This window comes from Grus americana, chromosome 14, assembly GCF_028858705.1.
Source record: "Grus americana isolate bGruAme1 chromosome 14, bGruAme1.mat, whole genome shotgun sequence".
NCBI lineage: Eukaryota > Metazoa > Chordata > Aves > Gruiformes > Gruidae > Grus > Grus americana.
Window position 1 is genome coordinate 5,897,158 of NC_072865.1, and position 25,269 is coordinate 5,922,426.

Sequence of the window (25,269 nt, forward strand, 5' to 3'; positions counted from 1 at the left end):
CCTAAGTTAACTTTGAATGCAAGACATATCATTCAATTTAAGAAACACTTAGATTTATGGGGAAGTCATTGCAACCCATTTTCAAATAAAGCTTTGGATTGCATGGAAGGGAGTTTCAAGGTTACAAATGAACGATCTGGGATGAGCTTCCAGTGTTAGGGCTTGGAGAAAGAAAGATATCTCCCATCATTTTTTTTACAAAATCTTTGAGCAACTTAATGGTTTATAATTAATAGGAAGTACTGTAGATTGCATTCTATCTTGCTATTTTTCAGCAGTGCTAAAGTCATTTATTTGGTAAGTAATACTGTACTGCATCGATAAATGGAAAACTACTTAAATTATCTTGTTACTTCTAACTTTGTTAGATCTAGATTTGTACAGTTTATTCACTGCTTTTAATTAAGGTAGCAAGAAGTTTGAGTAATTCTGCATTTGATCAGATGTGGTGCTGCTTTGTTTACTCCCTCCTTCTGGCTGTCTTCTACATCAGCATATTAGTGATAAGTAATATCAAGTAAAGGGTGGGGGAGGAAGTCAAAAGAAGTCATCAACATGTGTCAAGAAGTTTCAGAAGCAGAGTTGTAATGCTTCAGTATAGTGATCTTGAGGTATTTCTGATAGTACGTAGTAAATATTGAAATAGTTATTTCAGAATAGTTGATCAGATACAACTTTATCTGAACATTAATCCAGGCTGCTCTCACTTGTTCTGTGTTTTCTATGAAGTTTTAGAAGTCAGGTTTTCTTTGCCTAATTTAAATTTTGATATGGAAGAAGCTGATGTTTCTAGGAGAGTTTTTGGGACAAACCTGATATCTACATTTATAGTAAAGCTAAAACTGTAAAGGTACTTAGCCTACAGGAGTTATCTAATGCATTCAGTTTTGAAATAGAGTTGGTATATCTGTAGTATCATAGAAAGCATTTCAGGAAATGAAGAACTGCTGTAGTATTTTCTGTTGGTGGTTTTTTAAAAAGAGTTACTGCTTACTCAAAAAACCTGCTCACCTACTCATTTTGATTAAATCTTTCTCCCCACTATCTTCCCATTTCACCAAAGGGACAAAAGGGAAGGATGGGGAAAAAAAGTCACTATCTTTCCTACCCTGTCACTCAAAGCAGTTTCCCCAGACCATCATCTCTCTGTTAACTACCCCATAGTCCAGATTCTACATGCCCATAGCCTAGGAGACTTACCCTTTCAGAAGCTTTGTCAGGCAATGGTCTGAACTCTTTTCATTCTTCTACAGCTAGTAGTGTAGCTACAACAGCTTAGCCCTCAGGTAACTCCTCCTTTTCTAGGCCGCCAATTCCTGACGCTATACCCTTGATGGTGCTGCAGCTGTAAGAGCTCCTCAGGAGCCGAGCAGCAGCTGTTTCGTGGCCCAGCACACCCACTTGCATGGCTGCTGGCAATCATGCCCTCTTTTGCCTAGGACAGTTCTCTGAAACAAGGCAGACCTGGCTGTTCACCTGACTGCACTCATGGCTTTAATTTGGGGAGACAGGCAGCAATTGGTACAGGTGCACCTCAACCTGTGAACGTTTGGGCTGTTCCTGAGCGAAGCCAGAGCGTGTGCTCCATCATCTGTCTGCTGTATTGGGCAACTTTTCTTCTAACAGTTTGCCCTCCCTTGACTTAGCAACCTTTAATTTTTTCTTCTTCTTCTCCCTCTGATCCTCATCATCCTCTCCCTGCACCTTTCTCTGAAGGGTCTTGTCTGCCACTGTTCTCCCTTGCCCTGTCCTGCTGCCTTTCTCTCAGTACCCCTGTGCAAACAAGAGCTTAAAACTCCATCTACACTGAAGACTTGAGATCTAATTCCCTGTGTCAGACCCTTTGCACTGTTGACCTCATAGGCCTCATTTAGCTCAGTTTCTTTGGAGTAAGGGGTTGTTAGTTCTGTGTTGGGACTGAGTAACTCGGAGTTGGAAGGGGCAGCCATGCTCCTCTTGAATTCTCCAACTCTTCTGTTTTTACAACTATTTAAATAACAATTTTAATAATCTGGTACAAGATAGAAAACATACTTAATTTGCATTCAAACATATTTAAATATACTCTTCATTAAATTTATACAGTCTGGGGTGTGTTCTGGGCATCCATGTCATATCTTTGGTTGGTAAAGAATTTCTCCTTTACGAGCTAACTTGCTGTATGTGGTAACAGCCTGACGTTCAGTGGTGCTTTCGGTGGTGCTTTCCACCATCTGTGTTGGTGCAACTGAAAATTACAGGTGGTGTAAGCTCTTTTGAAGATGATCGTCATGATGGTTTAAAGCTGCAGTTATCAACAGCTCTAAGGTTGTTCAGCACCATTTTATGGGTCTTACTAAAAATTGCTTTAGTCTGACAAAGCTGTACAATTTAATTTGGTGATTACCTCGGCTTTTATGTTTAACTGTAGCAGCTCAGCAGGCTCTAAATTTGGATTTGGGGAGGTGGAGAAATGATAAGAGACAGTGATTTGTAAAAGAGACTGATTTTCTTGAACTACTCCATGCTGTGAAGTTTTGAAATACAATTCAAGGTATTGCTCTCATGTTTTACGATGTCCTGTGAAATACGACCCAAATATAGCCTTGCTGTCAAGTCCTGAGAAATCTTGAACTCTACGTGGTGGATGAAGATGTGCTAATGCTTGGTGTGACAGTATCGTTGGTGTTCTGGTGTGGCCCATGTCAGTGATGCTGTCGGTCGACAGCAACTCTTTCAGCCAAGAGGCTCTTGAGCATTTGCTGCTTTTTCTGCTCCTGGTGACCCTAAACAGCAGAGGATCATCCACCATGAAATGCAGCACTGAGAATGGGAAACCCATCAAGAGCAGGAACTTTAATGAGAGGGAGAGTAGTGCCATGGATAGACCGGGAGCACGGGGTCACCAGGATCCAGTGTTAAAACCTCAAATTCTCAAATCTCTAATTGTTTTAGCACACATTAACAAAACCCACTGAAAAAGTATGTCATCTTCTTCTGGTAGTGAGGAGCGATATGCTGCTGGTACCAAAAAGGCTGTTAATTAGTGCGTGTGATTGAACGTGCTCTGGGGAATGTTCGTGTTTCTGTGCTGAATGAGATTTCTGTCTCTACTACACCTGCTTCATTTCTTGAAGAATTGGAACATATTTATTAATTCAGGGAGCTGCAGGAAGAGAAAGCATCAAATGACCGAGGAAGGTAAATGTTTCCTGACAAACTGGAGCATTCCTACATGGCATTGGTCTTTATGAATTATATAGAATTACATATAGTAATTTCAGAAGAGATGTGCTGTACATTACTTTGCCATATATTATTGTGCTAGTTGTATAGTTATTGCAGGGAGAAGTTACGCTTTTACATTTCCGCTGGTTACAATCCAGTCTTATCTCCTTTAATTAGCTTAGTTTGAAGAAGTGTTACACTTGGTGATTCCAGTACCCTGGGTACTCAAGTGTCTTCATTCTTTAAGGAGCTCCACCCAGCTGCTATTTATAATCTCATCCTTTTACCCACAATTCACTTTTTAAAGGGGAATTTCTTTTCACTACAGAAATCTGGTTTTCACCAGTAGTGGGAGTGGGAAAGACAAGGAGTGGGAATTGGTGAAAGAGCTGTTGTATTAAAGTAAGCGTGTGATGCCTAAAAGCTTTATTTTAATTAAGATGTATAATTAATTGAAAGTTGGGGGGGGGGTGTCTGGTTGTTTGGGTTTTTTTTTTTTTAACATGTGGAGTAAACATTTTCTAGTCAATTCAATAAATAATAAGTCTGGCTGATAGTTTAGTCTGTTGCGAGTTATTCCTTGTTTATTCACTATATAATTACAACGCTTTTCTGATGTATTTGCGTTGTCTGGGATATGAAAAAAATTAGATAAACCTTAAAAGACTTGGTAGGTAGATAGGTATGGTTATGATTTTGACCAGTATAGTTGAGCGGTTTTGGGTAGTATTATAATATTGCTGTAATGCATTTTGCTTAATAATCGCGTAATATTGCTTGTAATGGGTTTGTAAATGTAATTTGAGCCAGTATTGTTTAATTTCTCTACTTCATATAAATAATGTTATAGCTTGTTGCTTTTACCTTTCTGTATGTATTTTGGATGTGGAAGCTTAAGATGGTGAAATCTTTGCTGTAAAAGCTCTTAGGTATATGTAGGGCCATGCAAAAGCATTACTCTTATTTGTGATAAATGTGATTTATATCGGAAGTCCTATGTAACTTGAAAACCTGGAGCTAATTTGTAAATTAATATGGTATTGATTTACTTATTTAAAATATATGTAAGCTGTTTTTTCTCATAAATGACTAAAACCAAGATGTATTTCTCTTGGGGGAGAGGAGAGCTAGCTAATGGTAGGTACAGTGAAGGTTATGGTACTGGGCTTTGGTATGGAGCCAGGAATACCTTTTTTTTTTTTCTTCTTCCTCCTCTTTGCAGTGAAACAGCACAAGTTTGTTGAGGTACAGGAAAGCTGGAAAGAGGGGGGTTTTCTTGGAGAGGAATTTTTGCCACTTCTCTTTCATGGTCCATGATTGGGAATGGTAAAAAGAGATAAGAAATTAAAAAATATTTCTGGTGAAGTTATCAGGAATGATGTGAAAGAAAGAAATGGAGTTACAATTGTGTTAAACACCTGGCTGAAGAAAGTGATAGAAATGTCTACCTTGGGTACAACATTTACAGATTGAAAAGAGTAGGATAAGGGTTGGATTAAAAGCTAACGTTTTGCAAACTTAAAGAATTGAGGATCTTTTTGAAACCTTAATTCTTTTCTTAAATGCTGAATTGTGTGAAAAGTTGAGAATTGCCGTAAACCTGGAACTGGTAGATAGTCAAGGTTATTAGCAAACGTTTTCTTTATAATTTGTATGAGGGAGAATCCGGTGGTGGTGATCATCACTCTTCAAAGTTTCATTGTTGAAGAACCAAGAGCCTGTAGGATGCATTGATTTTTGAAGGACAGAGTGATGTACCCATGAAAGGTGTCAGGACACGGTGTTTATGTTCATTTGCAGATTTTGTTAAATTATTGGATGGGGGGTTAGGCTGTCGTCTGCCATTCCAGGAGTAGTGGGAATCTGTGTTCTTCTATTTTACAGCAGTCTTTCCCACTCAGTGAAGTTTGTAAATGGGCACAGGTTATCTTTATCTGAAGTTTTGAAAAGTATTTGGAGTGAACATCCATAGGAAATTTAACTGAAATGGAAATTACCTTTTAAAGAATTCTGAGTATACAATATCTTAATTAATTGTCTTTTTGTCTTGACAGGAATGCCCAAGGAAAAGTACGATCCACCTGATCCACGGAGGATGTACACAATTATGTCCTCAGAGGAAGCAGCCAACGGAAAGAAATCACACTGGGCAGAGTTGGAAATAAGTGGTAAGAAACTGAGGAGTGGTCCTGAGTTATGAACTTCTTGCAAGTTAAGAGTAGCCTATGTAGTCTGGGCTTGGACAAGAAGTCTGGAGTGAAGTTACCTACCATGAAGTGAGCCAGCACACCAACATAGCAGCTGCCAACCTTTGGGTGCCTCAAGGGAAGAGGTTGGGTTGGGATAATGTAGGGAGCTGTAGGAGAGGTAAGTTGAGGCGGATGGGGAATCGTAATGTGTAGGAAAGTTGGGCAGATGAGGATAGGGATGTGAGCTCTTTGTGTTCTAAGAAGATGGGATGGGTGTAAGATCTAATTTGTCAGAGAAGAGGGTGAAGTTGGGGATGATATATAGACGTGCTGTTACTGTAAGTGATGTAACCACAATGTTGTATTAATACATGACAGCATAGTTTCTATTGAAGCGGAAGTTTTCAGTTTAAAAGCAGTTGCAAATGTTTGTTCTGTTCTTGAGATAAAAAAAAAAAAAGATGAAAGAGATCCTCCAAGAACTGTGCTAGCTTTGAGATACTGTTTGACTTTTTGATCTTTTCTTGAAAATAAGATAATGCTCAGAATTCATAAACATGAATTCCAACTGGCATGAGACACCAGTCTCTCTTGATTTGTTGAGTAAATTCTGATTTTGCTACGTAGTATGTTTACAAGGAAATTCAAGTAAATATTTTAAGAATTTTAAAATTACCTTGTGATGTAAATTTAGGCTAAAATTTTGCTTAAATATGGAGGCTCTTTTAAGAGACTGCAAAGATTGTTACGTGGCATTTCTAAATAACTGCCCAATAGAGCAATTCCTGGAAGGAGGGATACAAACAGTGTTCTTTGAATTGTGAAGAGTCTTTCCACCCAGATCATTGAATCTGTGTCTTGCTTCAAGCACCATGTGCCTTAACATGTGAATAACGCTCTTTACTTGAAGGTTACAGATGCAGAAACCTAGTTAAATGCTGCTTCAGGAATCAGCATTACATATCGGCATTAGGCTTGGATATCCACTTGCACATCTGCTGCCTCTGCATAGGAAATGCATTAAGTGATGGCTCTTTCCTTTCATGCCTGGCAATCTCACTGTGGGCTGATTCCAGCTAAGAGAGGTGTAGGGAGCAGGGAGTGTGGATCGGTGATGTTGATTGGAAATCCTTCCAGCTACAAGGGTTTCTTTGATCACAGTCACCCGTTTGCATTGTGGGGGGGGTGAAGAGGTGTTAATTAAATTTTAAAAATACAAAGAATTACTGATTTGTATTTGAAAAAACCTTTCAAAATATTTCTTAATGAGCATTACAGTAGCATGAATCCTTTGAGAACTGTATTCCTTTGCCTTGCAAAATAAAATGTGACAATGTTTTTGCTTTATAAATGTTTGCATTAATAAAGTGTTAGGTGTTTTCCTTGCAAAATACTTTATTATCTAATACAGAAACCCACAAATGTTTTAACTGCTCTCACTTAAATTGCTGAGCTTTTTCACTGCAGGCTTTATTTATGCCACTCGCTTTCTTACAGCTCACTGGAAGTGATAGCTGTATTAAACCTTTTGTTACCAGGGACCGAGTCCCAGATACACGTGTATCAGTGTAGCTTTCCCCAGGCACTAAATATGACTTCTTTTATTTTGAAGAAAATCATTTAAGGAAAGGAATTTTAATGTGTGTATGTTGGTATAATATTAACCAGACTGCTCTTAATATTGGTGAGTCATGGTGTAGTTTTTAAAGGCTGTCACAGGTAACTTTTTGCCTTGGAGAAACTGGTGTTGGTACTCTTCTGCTAATGCTTTCAGTACAGTGATATGACTTCTGTAAATGAAAAAGGATCCACTCTGGGGTGGGGGTAGTGGCAGAAATCTTGGAGAGAAGAAATGTTTTGAGACCTTCTGATGATATCTCACATTCCTTGCATGCGGCAATGTAAAAATCTTGATTCTGTCACACAAATCCATGTTTCCACCCTTCAGTTTATACAAAAATCATACCGTTTTTTTAAATATCTGGCAATAGTCTATGCAGCTTTTAGTTGAATGCCAGTTGGAAATCCATGTTCTCAACTAAGCATTTTAGTCAACCTAAATATAGTGCTGCTATCTGTTCTTGGCTGGATTAATGCCATAGAATATAGATTTTTGGTTTTGAAGACGTTGAACAGAAATAAGAGGCAAATAAGAAAGCTTCTTTCATCCCAAATATAAACTGTAATTGAAAAAATCTATTTCTTACACCTATGTTAATTATTGAATTCATGGTCAGTTAGTAAGCATGTCTTGTTTTTTATGGAACTTGAGAAAGACAGATGTTTAAACCTGAAGTATGGATTGGAGAAAAACAACCTAAGCATCCCTGGTAACACCTTACGTTACCTTATGCATTGCCAATTTTCTTTTTTGATCTATAGAATCAGCAATTAATAGAATTTTCATTGAATAAAAGAATAATAATAACTCCTCCCCTCAACCTTCCCCTCTCACTGCCCCATACATACTTGCAAAATGTGCACTTATTGCTAAACCTATATATTTTAAATGTTCTGTTTTCTTTTGTATCTTCCTCCCACAGGGAAAGTGAGAAGCTTAAGTTCATCATTGTGGACACTGACCCATTTGACAGCTTTGCATCTCAGTGACAATTCCTTATCCCGTATTCCTTCAGACATTGCCAAGCTTCACAATCTGGTATATTTGGACCTGTCCTCTAATAAAATTCGCAGTTTACCAGCAGAGCTCGGAAACATGGTGTCACTCAGGTATGTAAGCTTTAACAGGAGTTAAAATTATTCTCTTACTATTTTTGTAGCAACAGTTTAAATTTCAGCATAGTTTTTATGTTCTAGTAAATGAAAAGCATAAATTAATTTCCCCTTCCTCACTTCTTTGTCTCTGTGTGCCTGAATACTTGGTATGGTCTGTGCAGCTATAGCAATGCTGGCTTTTCTGTGATCTGTTCCGATGTATTGCAGTACAGAATGAGCTTCAGAAGTGCTCAATTTGATAGCAATCACCCATTTTATATTTTTCCACATCAGGTTTCCTCTCTCATGCATCTCTTTTCAGACTCTTACAAATCTTGATGTGGCATTTTTCTCTAAGAAACACTGATGCACAAAAAATTTGCTTTTAACTCATAGTAAGGTAGGAAAAAGGTCAGATTAAACATTCATAATGATGCTAACTACATTTTTTTCTCTTTATTCATCTTTAGTAATTATTCTTAACAATAGTTCTTATTCTGTTTATTTTATAACAACTGCAACTTGTCCAATAGCATCTCCTTTCCACCTTTGCTATCATGTAACTGCATTCCTGTGCAAACTGGGGAGGAGAAAAAAGTGTTCCAAGCACACCTTTCTTCCATCCCCCCCACCCCCGCAATTTTACAGTGCCAAGATGTGTAAAGTTTGCATGGAATGATACCTCCTTTTGGAAGTGAAACATGAATAGTGATGCCTTTTTAGATTATAATTAAGGCTGCAGCATTTCACTTTGTAAAAACACTGTTATGTAAATATGTAAATGATTTATATAAGAGTAAATATGTACAGGCACCATTCTTTTGCCCTTGACCCAAAGGAAGAGCCTTATCTTAGGTTTATTAGACAGTCACCAGTAATCGCCTTCATTGCTTTTAATTTTGAAGACATTTATGGACAGCTTTCTGTAATCCAGAAAACACTGAGTCTAAAAGTAATGAGAATGTTATTAGAAGTAAAGAAGACAATACAGAAATGGACTGCCAGCACAGCTTTAATGAAACTGGAAGCAAAGCTAGTTTTCACATAGAAATATCAGTCCATTGCATTTCCTTCTGCTTCAGAAAAGTCCACACTGTTGGGGAGGATTAAACTAGCTGATTAAATTGGTACTAAAAGCTCGAATTCCAAAGCAGTTAAAGTCTCAGCCTTGGAGGCTGAGCAAAGCGACGTTGGTTTTTAGAGCGTAATTGGCAGCTCTGTTTTGTAGTGTGTTATACAGTTTTTTGCAGCTTTGAAGCAGTCTGTTCCAAAGAAAGCTTTGTGTTACTATTTCAGTTAAAAACAGTTATTAGTAACAGGTTTCTTCCCTCCTTTATCCATTCCTACTGGAATATTCTCAAATTCATCTTTTTACTTCATTAGCATCCTTTTATTTTCATCAGTCTTTTCCCTTTTAAAATATTGCTGTGAACATAATACTCAGGATATGGAGTTAGCTTAGCACCGTGTAGTCGTCAGTACTGTCAAAAGATATTACGCCTTCTTCCTAACACTTTTCCCAATTTACTCTGGCTGATTCTATGAAGCTTCAGCTCTTGCAAGTCCTAAGTCTCTTCAGAGTAGAGAAGGCTAAATCTTGTGAATGTGAAATGGTCTAGGATCACACTAGTTTTCTATTTGTGACCTAAACACAGTGCTTGAATCCACATCTCCAGACCTGAAAAGCTAGTGCATGAATCCACTGTGTGCTCTGTCCTCGGTAATTGCAGCCGATCCATGATTTTTCACTGAGGTGAAAGTGAAGAAAAAGCCATATCATCCTATGTGATAGCACTCTGTAGGTCTCAGCTGTGCTGGAGGTTTAGGTTTCAGGCTGGCTCTTACTGCAGACGCTTTCCATAGCTTTTGGGAAGTTGTTCAAACTGCCGGTAATTCAACACTGGGCAGTATCCTGAGCCACAGAAATCGTTTGTGCTCTCACACTCGAGAATTGATAACAGGTCTTCCAGCTCCCACATCTGGAGCTGTGGGTTTGGTCTGTACTGCAAAGCTCGTGTAAGGCTCCTCACATCTCCCTTTTTACTGCAGGTACTTGAAGAAAGAGGTGTCAGAGCAGTAAGATTTCTGATCTTTGTGGAAAGAGGAGAAAAAATAAACACTATAAGATGTTATCTTGGAAAGCTTGGCTGTAAAACAGATTCCTTTGATATGCTTGAAAGAACTAGTGGGATTTGCTGTGATCCCCTTTGCTGTGTAGAGGGGGCGGGTTCTGCGGAGGCAAGGATCATTAGAGAAAATATTTCTTTCATCCAAGAGAGAAAGTGTAATGATACCTACTACTGAGCCGTTCTTCCAGCTCAGTGTTTTTCCTCTAGAAGAATTTAGTACATTTTTTTTTTTGTAATTCATACATAACTTTTTTTAGGCTTCAGCAGTGCTTTGAAAAACTCTTAGAGGAAAAAGTAGCTTCCTAAAGAATAAACTAGTAGCTTTACAATTTCATATAGAATATCATCCCTAAAAATAATAGGCATTTAAATCTCAAGTGTCTATGGAAGTGCTGAGGAACTAGTGGAGACGCTGAATTTTTTAAACTCCCCATCCTCTTTTCTACCTGCAATGTGCCTCATTCATACTTAGAAACCCGAGAATGACACTGTGGGCTTCTGAGTTTCTCTCTAAAATACATACTTTTGTCTATGGGATTTTCTATTGGAAAAAAAGCAAACAAAAAACCCCAGCTGGCTAGGTGTGTTGTAGTCTGCCAGTCAGCTGAGCAATGACTTGGTATTTCTAGATAACCCAGTGAAATAAAAAGAAAGTCCCCTCCTGTATCTTCTTTCAGTATTACACGCCTCAGAGCGTCTCTAAAACAAGCCACTTTTACCCAGGTTTCTAAATACAAGGTGAAACGGAGAGAATTTCTCAGGAAGCCCTTGTTAGGGAAGGACCAGGCAGAGTTTACTTTTGAAATGCAAGGCTAGAAGAGTTGTGTCTCTTTGCTTCAAATGCTGTCTTGTAGCAATCTAAAAGAGCTAAGGTAACTCTTGGCATCCAGGTTCCCTTTTTTCTTTTTTTTTTTCTTTTTCCCTTTTTTGTTGCCCAGAAGTATTTTTAAAGTCTCTAGGCACCAAGTTGTAAACACTTTGAAGTAGCAACTTGATATCGAATATGGTGAGGAAAGTCTTCGCTGCTTAGATGGGAATGTGTTTTAAGAAAGTGAAAAGCTCCTAACAAGTCCATTTTCTCTGTCCAGCTTGTTGGGATATCAGAATTCAGGACATGAATTCTGTTCCTGTATGCATATTGGGTTTTGTAAGTCAAAAAGCATGTATTTTGTCTTAACACTAAAATTGTGAAAACAAACAACAGAAAATTACTATTGTAAATGACTATTACATGGTAATGTGATAGCTCTAATTGTAGTACCATGATTGTGGATTTTTTGCTTATTTGTTTTCTGGGATATAATTTCCTTTTTTTTGGCCTTTAATCACAGCCGAACTGTTTCATGATCTGGTTTGTCAGAACTGTTACTGCTTCATCACTTGTAGTTATTAAAGTACCTAATCATTGCTAATGTTTACAAAAATTCTGACTTTTAAAGATGAACCTGCCAAACAGCTACTTTCCTCTGTACTTCAACATAATACATATTTTGTCTGTGTGTGTGTGTGTGTGTGTGTTTCAATACAGCAGGATTTCCCTACCTATTGCTGTTTAGTCTTTGAGTTTTTCAATATTGTGGTTTGCTAGTATATTGTTTCTCTTTTAGTTAAACTTCTTGTACTACACTGCTGAAGACTGGTCTGTTTTCAGCCCTATGATTCTTGCTCTATCTACAGGGAACTACATTTAAATAACAACCTGTTACGAGTTTTACCTTTTGAGCTGGGAAAACTGTTCCAGTTACAGACTTTGGGTCTGAAAGGTATTACTGCTTTTTCTTGGTATCGGTGCTTTGTTTAATGAGATCGCTTCTGAGATATAATAGCTGTAAGACTGCTAGTTCATAAAATGTTACTGAGCAGCAATTGCAGATGTAGCTACTTACTCCACATTTATAAATATTGTTATTTAGGGATTATTTACAAAAAGAAAAAGAACTAGTTTGGTGAAGCACTCCACGTATGAAGAGGTTTGCTTCTCTTTCTGCAAAGCGAGCAGAAGCTTTCCGTTGCTTGCAGAGGGGTTGGATACAGTGCTGCTTTAACTAAGAAATACTCTGCAGTTAACTGTAGTTATTCAACTCCATCCAAGAAGGGAATGTGCTTTGTACTGCTCTAGGGTACTGTGCTGTTTATGCAAGCAGCAATTTAAATCTTTCTTTTTTTTCTTTTTTCTCTGAACCATATGGATTCTAGCTTTAAAATTGCTGACCTCAGGGGAACTTGTATCACAAAATCAGGAGCACTGAGTGATGCAAGATCTCTAAACACTGTTAAGTCTCAAAAGTCTGGTTTTTCTCCCCCTTAAAACTGGATAATTGCAATGTGCGTTGTCCGTGAAAACTCTCAAAATCTGCTTATGCATTTGGCAGATGGTAGACTCTCTACTCAGATATGACTGGCAAATAAACCGATGGTGGATGTTTGTCTTGCGTCGAGCAAAGTGAGCAGAGGTGGCTGTGTGTTGTATTATGCCAGTTATTCACTATTATCCAATGACCACCTTTGGCATGGTCGATCAGAAGACAGACGCAGGAGGGAATGCGGTTAACTTCACTAGGGCTATTAGCACAGCTGCTGTTTTGTGGGATTGAAGATCTGAGATTTGAAAGCTCATAGTTCATAGTATTCTCATAGGTGCCAGCTTTAAACACTGATACATAAGTTAATAATGGTTCTGTTTATTCAATATTTCTGTAAATGTGTTTGCAGGAAATCCACTTACACAGGATATTCTGAACCTTTATCAGGAACCAGATGGGACACGAAGGCTACTGAACTATTTGCTTGATAATTTGGCAGGTACTGCAAAAAGAAGTAAGTGATCATTCTTAAAACATTTATTTCTGCTGTGTAAAATAAATGTGATTATCACTTGTATCTCTAAAATGTTCCCATAGTTTCAACAGAACAACCACCTCCAAGATCTTGGATTATGTTGCAAGAACCAGACCGTACAAGACCAACAGGTAATGTAGTGCTTTTTTTTCTTTTTTCCTGTTTTAAAAGCTGTGCATCTTTACTGTCTGTTAAAAATTTTTGATGCTTAAATTAACCAGTCATCTGTGCAGTGCTGACCAGTCAGCTGAAGTAGTTCTATCTCAATTGGAACACCTGTTCCAGATTTATCTGTCTCGTACTCTAAAGTAATTTCTTTTTAATTAATGTCCTTCTCACAGGAGTTGAAACTGTTGTCCACAATTAGTTAAATAGATGAATTATAACAGGCTTAATAGAACATTTGTTGAAGAATAAAAAAAATGGAAGAACATGAGCATAACTTCCAAAAAATGTAAATTTTTTTCTTTTAAATAACCAATGTATCATCTTTGTCTCAGCACTTTTCTTGCTGTTGGGATTCAGGTCGTAGTTTAATTGTTTACTCTTTTTTTGGTGCATGAATTGTCTAAAATACAGCCTTTTCTACTTACCTGAACACCAAAAATCTTACTGTATTTCTCAATTACTGCAGTGTCCTCTCTTTCAGGACTGATGTACGTTACTTTCCCCTATTGATTTTATTAAAGCAGTTGCTTCAAAGATCATGATGTTAATGCAGCTTGTCTCTTGCTGTCACCTATTTATTTTCAAAATGCTGGGCTTTGACCCTTAATCAGCCCAAGATTGTTGCCTCAGTTTTCTAAATCTTCAAACAGCTGTCTCATTTCTTTTTCCCAAGTTGTTTCCAGTTTTGAGAGGATCTCCCTATATGCTTCCAAGTATCTCATCATTGTACTGCAAATTCCTTAGTGCTTTATAAAATCAAAGAAAAAAACTCCAACAAAACAAAACCAGAAATCCATGCTGCTGGATTGCCTGTCAAGTTTCCCCAAACTATCGTTATCATTCCTGTTCCAAATGAATACAGAGTAGATGTGTTTTGCCTTTACACCTGAATTGTGAGCTTTTTGAGGTTGGAAACAATTGGGGGTTTATTTTGCCTGTACTTTTTCATTGTGCAAAGGGATCCTTACCCTGCCTACGGATCTGTACAGTTCATGGCGGTAATAATTAAGGTAGACTTTAAATAATCTGTTTGAAGAGCTTGCAAACCTTGGTATAGTAGCAATGTAAGTGTTCAGATGCACTTACCTTGGTTTAGGCTTTTCACAGTAGACCACCCCTTGGCATACAGAACATTTGTCTGAGGTTTGGGTTTTGTTTTCTAATTAGATGCTAGAAGACAGCTGACATAAGTCCAAACTTGTAATTTATCTTCTTAGGACTAACTTTTTTTTTTTTATATATATATACACAAGCCGTGTTTTGATTGAAGCAAATGAAGCATGAATTGATAAATTTGCAGGAGACAAAAGTGAAGAACATAATTGTATATATGTAAATTTTTTTGTTGTTGTTAAATATATCATTGTGTAAGTAAAATTTTTGTTCTGCAGCCTTGTTTTCTGTCATGTGTTACAACGTTCTCTGTGATAAATATGCTACCCGGCAGCTGTATGGCTATTGTCCATCTTGGGCATTGAACTGGGAATACAGAAAAAAAGCCATTATGCAGGAAATCCTGAGCTGCAATGCTGACATCATAAGTCTTCAGGTAAAAGATACACTATTATTTCTTTTCCTTTTCTATTCCTGTGTGCTGGTTTCTCTGTATTAAATGTATTTACAGTAAATGGTCTGTTTTCAAAACCTTCTGAAAACAAACAAAAAAAAAAGTGGTGTTTAGAACATTATTTGTTGCTTGACATCAAAAGAATGCTTTTCAGCCCACACAGTTGGAATGTGAACCAGCAGCTGCTGATCAAAGAAATGTATGTGGGGGTGTCTTTGTGCCTGCATGTGTATGTATTTTCAAATAAAAGGCTAAGATAATCATAACTCTGGGGATTGCAGAAATTCATTTATATTTTCTTAAAATAGAGATATTGCTCTCAAATTTGCATTCTCTGATGTACTTAATTCTTAACCATTTTTTTTCTCTTAAATCTAATTTGAAAGTGATTTACACTTCTGAAGAGTCTAAATAATGTCAGTCTTCTGTATTTTGCTAATAGTACATTCATGCTGTGCTGTCTTACAACTTTATAGGAGGTTGAAACAGAACAGTACTACAGTTTTTTCCTGGTAGAATTGAAAGAACGTGGCTACAATGGATTCTTCAGTCCAAAATCTAGAGCTAGGACAATGTCAGAACAGGAAAGAAAACACGTCGATGGTTGTGCAATATTTTTCAAAACAGAAAAGTAAGTGATGTGTTTTGCGAAGCCTTCTATTGCGTCTTGCTCTCTTTCACATAATTTCTCAGGTCAGTCTATAGCTCAAACGGTGTGGCATTAGTTGCCCTTTTTGTAGCCGTTCAGTGTTTCCTATTGAGCACTCCTATCATTAGAAAGAGTGGTCTGTAGGAGAGAAAACTTCAGCGTAAAATTTTTCTATTGCTAGTTACGCACAGAGTTAAGTTGAAATTTCATTCCGTTAGAGCAACGCGTTAGGAGTTCACTAAATTATACTTCAGTTGTTGAGCATGTGTGTCCCAGCCATTAGGTGTCGATAATGAAAAATGAAGCAAATGTCTCATTTTCTTGCTTTTTTTGAGTAAAGGTATTGATAATCCCCAGAATTGCTGCAATAAGACCTCAGGTGATGTTGACTTTTTGATACATTAGCCTTCTGATAAAGCAAAAGACAAGGCACTTAATATCACTGCTCGCTTCTGAAGAAAAGCCATTATTGAAGAGGTGCAGCACTTACTGATTGTGTCATATTGTACTTGTACAACTGTTTCGATATGAGGGTAATAACTTCCCTTCCTCTTTTTGCTTCCATTCCTTTGTGTCCACAAGTAAATGTAGGTGCCAGGTTTGATACCATCCAGCTTGGAAAAAATATTTAGTCCCTCTATTAAACCTATATTTTGGAACTAGAGACTAGTGCAGAATTTGAAACAAGTACTCCTTTTCTGTAGAGTCTGTCTGTCTCTCTAATATTTTAATTGAAACTAAGTATAAAATACCTAAAAATTGGTAGGAAAGCTATCCTTTGAGTTCAGCCTACGATTTTATGAAATTACGTGATTGAGACTTTCACGTCATAAATGTGTTTTGAGCCTTAATTAAAAGGACAATTATCTGTAACATTTCCTTTTGTATCTGGCTGCTGAGAAAAACCCCAACCATACCATGTTTCTCTTTCAGATTTACTTTGGTTCAAAAACACACTGTTGAATTCAATCAACTAGCTATGGCAAACTCGGAAGGTTCGGAAGCTATGCTGAACAGAGTTATGACAAAAGATAACATTGGAGTTGCTGTATTGTTAGAGCTGCGAAAGGAATTGATAGAAATGTCATGTAAGTCCTATTTAGTTTATTTTTTTTAATAGATTGTATTTTGTAAGTGAAAAAAAAATTGACTTTTGTTATAGTAAACCAGAGAAACTAGCTTCTACATATGAGCAAAACTTTGCACATTGTATGTTCAGACAAATTTAGTTCCAAAGAGGATTTGGGGAAAAGTCATATTGCTTAAATGATGAAGATTTTTTTTTCCCCTTTCTGCTTAAAAAATACAAAGACTTGAGTGATATTTTTTTTTCTTGGAGTTATGTACAGGTATCAAAGAGTCGGCGTTAGTCACGTGTTTCTGGGTCATATATCTGCATCATTTTAGCTTGTTATTTTCTTCACTGTCATGCTTACACAACCTTGTTCTGCCCTGTCTTCTTAATTTAGGAAATGTAAATTTGCTTTGTAAGTATCACAGTGGGTACCTACTCAGCCTGTGTTATGTTTATCCAAATGATATTTTATTAATTCAGATTCTAACAAACAAGCCTTTTAAGAAGCACTTCTAGCAAGAGAGGTAACTTAGAATGTGGATAGCTTAAAATTCAGAGCTCATTGCCTAATAAGATATGAGTAGTGCTTGTTTATCATCACAACCTGAAGAAAACTGTTCTAATTTAAATTTAGAACTACACTATTTGCCTGTCATTAGTATTATCTGTTATTTATGGTAATTCACAGTATTCTTAAATATGTAAGCATTAACTGTAACAGGACAGTCTGTCTGTTAATGGTCTTAGATGTGAAACACAATTATTCCTAATGGTTTATATCAACTAAAACACTTAGCAGATGTAAGAGGTGTTGTATGACCCCTTTAAACTAAATGGTATTAACCCCCTTCAAGTTATACTGGTATTTTATTTTATTTTTTCCTCCCCTCAAACATCTTGTTTAAAAATCTCAATAATAATGGGTTTTGTTGCTGACCATGTAAGATAAATAATTGATTTTAAATTTTAGCTGGAAAGCCACATCTTGGGATGGAAAAGCAGCTAGTTCTTGTAGCTAATGCACATATGCATTGGGACCCAGATTATTCTGATGTGAAGCTGGTTCAGACTATGATGTTCCTGTCCGAGGTAAAGAACATTATTGATAAAGCTTCTCGTAGTCTCAAACCTGGTGTTTCGGGAGAACTTGGAACCATTCCACTTGTACTGTGTGCAGATCTCAATTCTCTACCAGACTCTGGTAAGAGTTCTATTTTTTTTTTTTTTTTTTAGACTGTTTCAAGTGTGTAACAATTTAAATTGTTAAGGTCTCACTTTTTTAAAAGAGTTTTCAACTTAGGGAAAGCATTGCTTGGTATTAAAAGCCCTAAAGGTACTAAGAAAACAGAAGGGAGAGAGAAAAGATAGAACTGTTTCTTTTGTGAGTGACCCTATTGCCTATGCAGTAGTAGAGTTATGCTGGTCTTTCAGAAGCATTTTCATTGTTACCTTACAATACAGGAATGGAAAAGAAGATAATATCTTTCAGAAATAAATAGAAACATGAGTATGTTGCTGATAATCGGTTTTTCTTAACTTGAAGTGTGAGAAGATAAGTTCTCTTTATAGTTGCCACCATACAATCATTTTCTGCAGCTCAAGTGTTTTAGGACTTCTAAAATTTAATACATCCCCTACCAGAAAGGGATTCTTCAGAGCTCTTCACTAACATGCAACCTTTTTTGACTTGGTCCACTTTACAAATTGCAAGAAAAGAACAGATTCAGTGACTGCCCCCTTGGCTTTCTCAGGTAGCCAGCTGAAGTACTGAACTGAAGAGCCATCTTTCCTTCTTGTTGCTAGTTATTCAGTATAATAACCTACATTCCTGGTCCCTCTTCCTTCTGGCCTCTGCTTGGAAACTCCTAACAAATGTTAGGACTGATAGGAGCAGTTATTGCTCAGCAGTACTGGAAATGTGATTCTTTATGATCTCAGGAACACAAGTATCGGTAGTGGCTATTGCAGTGGCCAGCTCATGTGTCCAGTTGTGTCTTCAGAACAGCTAATTGTTTCTTTTACCTTCCAGAACCTTAACACAGCTGTTCTGAAATAGAGGCACGATCATAGTTTTCTAAGACACAAATCATATCAATTTGGCTTATGCAGCCTCTTTAAAGTTAACTTTATCTGAGGCAGTGTTAGAAAAGCTGGGTTTTTTCCAGCATTTTAGCTGAAGAACACTGAAAGCCGAGACTTGAGCATAGAGATGAGGAGAGGAGGAAGCTGCCTACCTAGCACCTATAGAGTTTCACTTCTATTTTTTTTCATCTTTCCCCCAGTCTGTGCCTTATTAACCTTCTCATTTTTTCTAATCAAAGCATGTCTCTCTGTTCTAGATGACATTTGCTCTTGACATTCATGTACATTGTCTTGCAGTATTTTATAAGAACTACTGCTGATTGCATTGTATGTGTGTTAAAGTTTTGCTTATATAAAGCATGAAGTTGCATGTATGCCTCGAAGTACCTACGCACTCTTACTTGCTGAACACTTGTTAATACCTTCTTGTGGGTATTTGTCTCTCCCATTAGGTGTTGTTGAGTACTTGAGCACTGGTGGAGTGGAAACAAACCACAAAGATTTTAAGGAACTGAGATACAATGAAAGTCTTACTAACTTCAGCTGTAATGGAAAAAATGGGACAACAAATGGAAGAATTACACATGGTTTCAAGTTAAAGAGTGCCTATGAGAATGGTCTAATGCCTTATACAAATTACACATTTGACTTCAAGGTAAAGACTTGGCTGATATTTTGGAAACATTTTCTATTTTGAAGCTTAACTAATGTGATTTGCTGTATGAAACTGTTAAAGAAATTAATCTGTTTGGGTAGCTAACAGTAAATTCGCCAAGCTTATATTTAAAATATAACAAACTAGAGTGCACAACACTTCGGTCTCCTAGAAACCAAATTTTCATTTTTCTTATTAGTAACTTGTAATAGATTTGCAAGAGTTGGGATGCTGTTAGCCTTCCCTGTAAATAGGAAGATTTTGTATTTTAAAACTCCAAGCTAAACGAAATAGTACAACAGGGGCACTTAAGCTGTCAACTACAAGGAAATAATCTGTGTTGCTACTGGCAAACTCTGAGTGCTCCTTTGCCCGGGGGAAGCAAAGATGGTTCTTTTTCTCTTCAAAATCAGAGGAATGTGATTTCGAGCTTTGTAGGAGGTTGGAAATTACAACCCATAAAAGCAGAGCAGAAATGATACTTTTTCTTTTGTTTTCCTAATCTATATTGAGCAACCCATGGGATATAGGAAGCAGAAGTCTCCTAAGTTGATGATGTGCTGTGGAGAAGGAATGGCAGCATTTCAGTTACTTGTAATACTGAGCTCATCTTTTGTTTGGAACAATAACTTGAGTCAAGAATACATACTAATAATAGATTTTCTTTCTCTTCTTGTTTTAGGGTATTATTGACTACATCTTCTACTCTAAACCTCAGCTAAACATACTTGGCATTCTTGGACCTTTGGATCATCATTGGTTAATAGAGAACAATATAAGTGGCTGTCCACATCCACTCATCCCTTCTGACCACTTCTCACTTTTTGCACAACTGGAGCTTTTGCTGCCTTTCCTGCCTCCTGTAAATGGAATCCATCTCCCTGGCAGGAGGTAGTCAAGTACATTTTAGAGGGCAACCTCAATCTAACTTGTACAATTGTAAAATCTGAATATAGAGGAGTGAGGTATGGCCAACAGGGATTTTTTTTCTTAATAATCTTAATCTTAAATCTAATTATTTGCTAAAGACATAGTAAAAGCCAGGTGCTATCAACAGACACAATTCTGAGCCCAATATACTTTGTATACTGTTCGACAGCGATTGGTGCGTTTGCACCTTTCTTTAATACGTTACAATTAACCTTCCTGTTTCTTTTATCCAACGTGACATTTTCATGCCTTGAAATAGGGAATTGTTATACAGTATATTCTCTTTGCACAGTTATCTGTAGCACTACTTTTTTGAGGCCAGTAGGAACATCTACAGAACATTCTTCCGTACTTCACTCCCTCCTTTTTCAGACTTGTTTGTAAAATATAGAATTTGAATTTAGCCTTTATTGATTGTATATGAACAACAGAAAACCTGATTTATGAGATTTTGTACTTTAAAAAAAGAAAAATCAGATTTGGAAAATGATTGTATTGTAAACTAAGGCTAAATTTTTATCTGTTTTCATGTGTTATAAAGGCCAGCTTGTAAAAGAGGTTGTCACAGGTTTTCTCTGCTAATGATTTGCACTGTTAGGGTTTCGTTAGCCCTTTTGTACTACTTTTTATGTTCAATTGAGAACGTTGCTTTTAAAATCCAAACCTGTAAAATTGTAATATCTTCCAGAGATAACTAAATACATTCTGTTTATTTCTGATTTAAAATTTAAAAAAAAAGAGAAAAGCACGGAGTTCTCACAGAACAGGTAAGCTAAGCAGTGAATATAAGTAGACCTGTATGGATTGAAAGTTATTGCTGAAGTGTATACACTCAGATATTTTTCTCATCTCTAACTTTGGAAGTAAAATTTAGGGATACTTGTGTACAGCTTCTTCATTTCTGTTTTAAATACTTGTCCTATCTCCACTGTGCCTGCTTAAATTTGTTCTCAACTAGCACTGCCTGTGCATGCAGAGAGATCCTGTGCATCCTCTTTTATTTTTTAAAATAATGTTAACACTTGTGAAAATTTTATGAAGATACTTTTGTATAAGCTGTGGCATCTTTTTTTCCTTTGTGAAGCATTGAATATCACACTTCTTGAACATGTTCAGGTTATGGGTACACAGTTTCTAGCTTCTAATACCCATGCACTGCTTCTTTCAGTGTCATTGCACAGTGCCGTTTTTCCCACTAAGAATTACTATCATGTGAATTCTCTTTCGTTTTAGTGTGTTCCTCAGTTTCAGAAAGTATAATTCCTTGAAGAAAAAAAATATCCAACCCTACATCTTCTATTGATGAAGCAGTGTAAAATAAATGCATTTTCAATACAGGTCCCGAAGACAATTCTTCAGATCTTTTTTTTTTAAAGTGACCAAGTCTTATTTTAAAGTGTCAAGCAAGACTAAAGTTATAGTGTACCCTCAGTGCCATTTGTGTCATGAAGCCAAGTATGTAACAGCTTACAAATTTAACTTGTCTATTTGTATCCTAAAAGGGAGAATTTATCATCTCCTTAAACTCTAATACAACTTGAATAATCAATGTAAAGAAAAAAAAAAATGGAGATAGCTTGGTCTTAAACAGCTTTTGTTTCAGCTGCGGGCAGGGAAGCAAAAGGACACTGAGCATTAAGAGAAAACTTTCTAAATATTTTGAATTTTTATATATAAGAGAATGGATTGGTAATAATGATTCAAAATTTTATTGAAAAGTAGTCAGCACGTAAGTGTGCTCAAACCATTCTGTTTTAAGCTGAAAGTAAAAATTGCAAACAGTTTGGATATGTAAAATGTACATTTTTAGAATTTCAATAGGAGAAATTTTGATCTTGAATCCTTGTCTGGGACCTGATCTCTTGGGGTTATTTTGTTTCGGTTTTAGTTGTGAAAACACCAAACATGTCCAGTTTATAATCAGTACATTGAAATGCTGGTAGTATTGCTGTAGTAGACTTAATGCGTAGTGTTATTTTTTTCTGTTTGTTTTTTTGGGTTTTTTTGTAAAGTGTGAATAAAAGGTGTTTTACTCATGTTTCCTTAATGATGTCTTGGTAATGTACATCATGACAATTTCCAGTGATGATGAGGCAATTTAGCTTGTCAAACTGAGCAAACTATTTTTCTTTTCTGATTATCTGGATTGTGTAATGAGTCCAGAAAGCTTTACAGAAGGGGAAGGGAAGCACTTACTCATTTTGTATTTCTTAGAGGGGGATAATTTACTTTAATAGATGCTGGAGCTTGAGTGCACTTGTTAGATTCTAAAGGTTTGAGCTTTATCCAATGTGTTCTCCTGTATTGCTTAGTCTTAAAAAAATATTTGAATTTATGACAGCATGTTAAAATATGGCCCCTTGTGCTTTTGGAGACACAACTGTTCCTGCTTAGTCACCTTACAGTCTAAGGGTCCATGTAAGTAACCGTTTCCTCCAGCTTTTATGCTAGTCCATCAGGTCCCAATCGAAAACCCACTGAATATACCTTGAAGACACTCCTTTGACTTCACTGGGTTTTAACTGGATTGCAGCTATGACTTGGGGGTTGAAGAAGTAGAAATATTTTGAATATAGGGAAAGACCAGATGGCACCAAAACAGGGCTGGGATAAACTTTCTCAATCTTTCAAAGAAAATATATTCTGGTGTCAAACAAATCTAACTCAAAAGTCTCAATTTCCAGCTATAACATAGAATAAGGCAATAAACTGCGTCTTCACAAAAATCAAAATGTTTGCTTCATAGTTTTTAACATAAAATGGTTATTTTTATTCAAGGTGGTTTTGGGTGTTGCCATAACGTACCTTCAGTGTTCTCGTTGTAAAAGCACATATAGCAAAAGTCACAGAACATCCTTGGGGTTGAAAGGATTTATTTAGGTTAGACCAGGCTTTTTTCCACTTCAAGTACAGTCAGCCATATCTTGTCTAGTTTCATTTACATTTACCAAGAATTCTGGGTGTCAAAGTGTAAATTGAAATATACCTTTAACTAAAAGAATTAATTAGAGTACAAGACTAATACCACGAGTTCCTGCTTTTAACATAACACGAGTGGGGGGGGGAAGAGCATATAAGTGCGTGTTGTAATTATTTTGTCCTTTTAGCAGCTTTTAAAAAAAAACAAACTGAATTTGGCTAGCATTTGTCAAAACTGCCTTTAGGAACATTGTACGTATGTGTCTTCGATGTAACTTTAGCAAATCTCTCAAGTCTTTTTTTAGAGCAGACTTAGAAAATAGCTTACGGTTTCCTTTTTCAGCCACACAAAACCTGTATGAAAGACAAAATAATTACAATACCATTGGAGGGGGGAAAAAACCCAACTAATTACACTGTAAAACTTTTTAAAAATTCAGTTAACTGCTTAAGTAGCCAGCCTTTTTCATCCAGCCAGACACAGTATTTTTTTAGTATGTTAACTGCTATTCTTTTCTTTTTGGTTGCATAAATTTGTAACACTTAAGTGTCTTGGTATGTTTAAGTAGTGTCTAAAATAGAGTATCTTAGTCTTTATTCACAGTACTTCTGTATAATGTGTAATGCACTGGACTAACTCTTGTTTACCATTCATGTAACAAAAACCAGCACATTATCTGCACTAAGCTCAAAGAATGTTGCATTTGTCTATAGGCAGCTCTTCAATAAGATAAATGGGAAACTGAATATGGTCTGATGGTAAACAAGGGCTTTTACTGTTCTCTTCAGTGGAACTTTCTTCTTGGTCAAATTTTAACTAGTTAGTATTATATTTATATACAGGGTCTTCTTTTTCTTTACCAATGTATTTTCCTACTCATAGCTGACCAATAAATCCAATATCTGTTTCAAACCTTCTTGATGTCTAATTCATATTTTAACTTAATTCCTAAAGCTTTTCCTGAGGAATTGCACGTACAGCCAGAGTGACTGAAGTGCGTTAAAGGTTAAAACAGAAGCATGTTAAGAAACTTGATAATCCCAGAAAGGCTTTCCTGTACTTTCTGTAACTTTATAGACCTGCAGACCAGAAAGCTGTTTGAATCAGTTGGGTTTGGATTGCAAAGTGAAGACCTGGTTAGGAGTGCCTCCAGAGTCTGTGGAAAACCTGGGTCCGAACCTTCTCAGATCTCAACCCCATGTCTTCATATCTGCCATCTTCTGACCCACATCAGCCAGTAAGGTCAGCTCTGCAGTGTAGGGTCCACAGGTTTTGTCTGTGTCCAGTAGACCCTGTTCCTTCCTTCCTCTTCCCTCCTCACCCCAGAGACCCCAAAGTAGACTTGGAATCTGGCAGTGGGACGGGATGCAAAGATTCCATTAATTCACCATGGGGAACAAAGTGAAGATTACTTGCCTTTTTTTTTTTTTTTTTTAAAAATTTCCCCCCCCCCTCAGGGAAGAGATTCAACTAACTCTTGTCCTTAGTTTATTTTAATGTCATGTTCTTTGGGTTTTTTTTCTTGGTTTTTTTTTTCTTCCGCATCAAAGTGTGTGCATAACAATGCAGACTCTTATGTTTTATATGATGTTTCCATCACTAGTAGCTGAAAACATAAAATATCTGAGCAGACTTGCTGTCTTGCGTGCTTCAGTGCTTCACACATCTCTCACCCCTGCGTCTCTTCAGAACTCACATTCAGTATGTTGGCACTGCTTTGGTTTGAAATAAATGATCTAGTCCAGTGTTTCCATGAGTACCACATGCCCCAGAGCGGTCAGCTTGTTAGCAGTTTTAAAATTTGCTGTCTGGAAGCAGCTCTAAGTCCCCAACCGAGTGATGAGTCCATTCCAGACATCAGCAATGATTTGCTTCTGCCTCATGGGTGAGAGATGAACTCCCACCGTCGCATTTGCAGTGTGGCCGCTAGATGGTGTGTGTAACACAGGCTTCGTGTGCACGGGTAAGTGTGAGCGTATTTCAGAGTGCCGCCCAGAACAGCGGGCCTTGGAGAATTATTCTTAAGAGTATTTGTAGGAATTCAGGCCCGAGTAAGAACCTTTTCCATTGGTGGCGGTTGGCTTGGTAACATCTATGCCAATTAAATACTGGCTTTATAAATTCAGCTATCAGAATAGGAATGAA

At 37.0% G+C, this 25,269-nt stretch overlaps 1 protein-coding gene across 4 annotated transcripts in view; it reads left to right on the forward strand.

Annotated features, from left to right (window-relative positions):
- Positions 1 to 24,040, forward strand: part of CNOT6 (CCR4-NOT transcription complex subunit 6) — a 33,866-nt gene extending 9,826 nt beyond the window's left edge. For 2 of the 4 annotated variants that reach the window (XM_054841561.1, XM_054841560.1), the window contains 11 exons: positions 5,262 to 5,375; positions 7,940 to 8,126; positions 11,918 to 12,003; positions 12,953 to 13,057; positions 13,141 to 13,209; positions 14,638 to 14,795; positions 15,290 to 15,444; positions 16,396 to 16,550; positions 17,508 to 17,738; positions 19,072 to 19,274; positions 19,957 to 24,040. In XM_054841561.1, coding sequence (XP_054697536.1) covers positions 5,264 to 5,375; positions 7,940 to 8,126; positions 11,918 to 12,003; positions 12,953 to 13,057; positions 13,141 to 13,209; positions 14,638 to 14,795; positions 15,290 to 15,444; positions 16,396 to 16,550; positions 17,508 to 17,738; positions 19,072 to 19,274; positions 19,957 to 20,169 — 1,674 coding nt within the window. In that variant the 5' untranslated portion in view covers positions 5,262 to 5,263 and the 3' untranslated portion in view covers positions 20,170 to 24,040. The remainder of the gene's footprint in view (positions 1 to 5,261; positions 5,376 to 7,939; positions 8,127 to 11,917; positions 12,004 to 12,952; positions 13,058 to 13,140; positions 13,210 to 14,637; positions 14,796 to 15,289; positions 15,445 to 16,395; positions 16,551 to 17,507; positions 17,739 to 19,071; positions 19,275 to 19,956) is intronic. The other 2 variants (XM_054841562.1, XM_054841563.1) reach the window with 1 other exon arrangement.
- Positions 24,041 to 25,269: the final 1,229 nt, after the last annotated feature.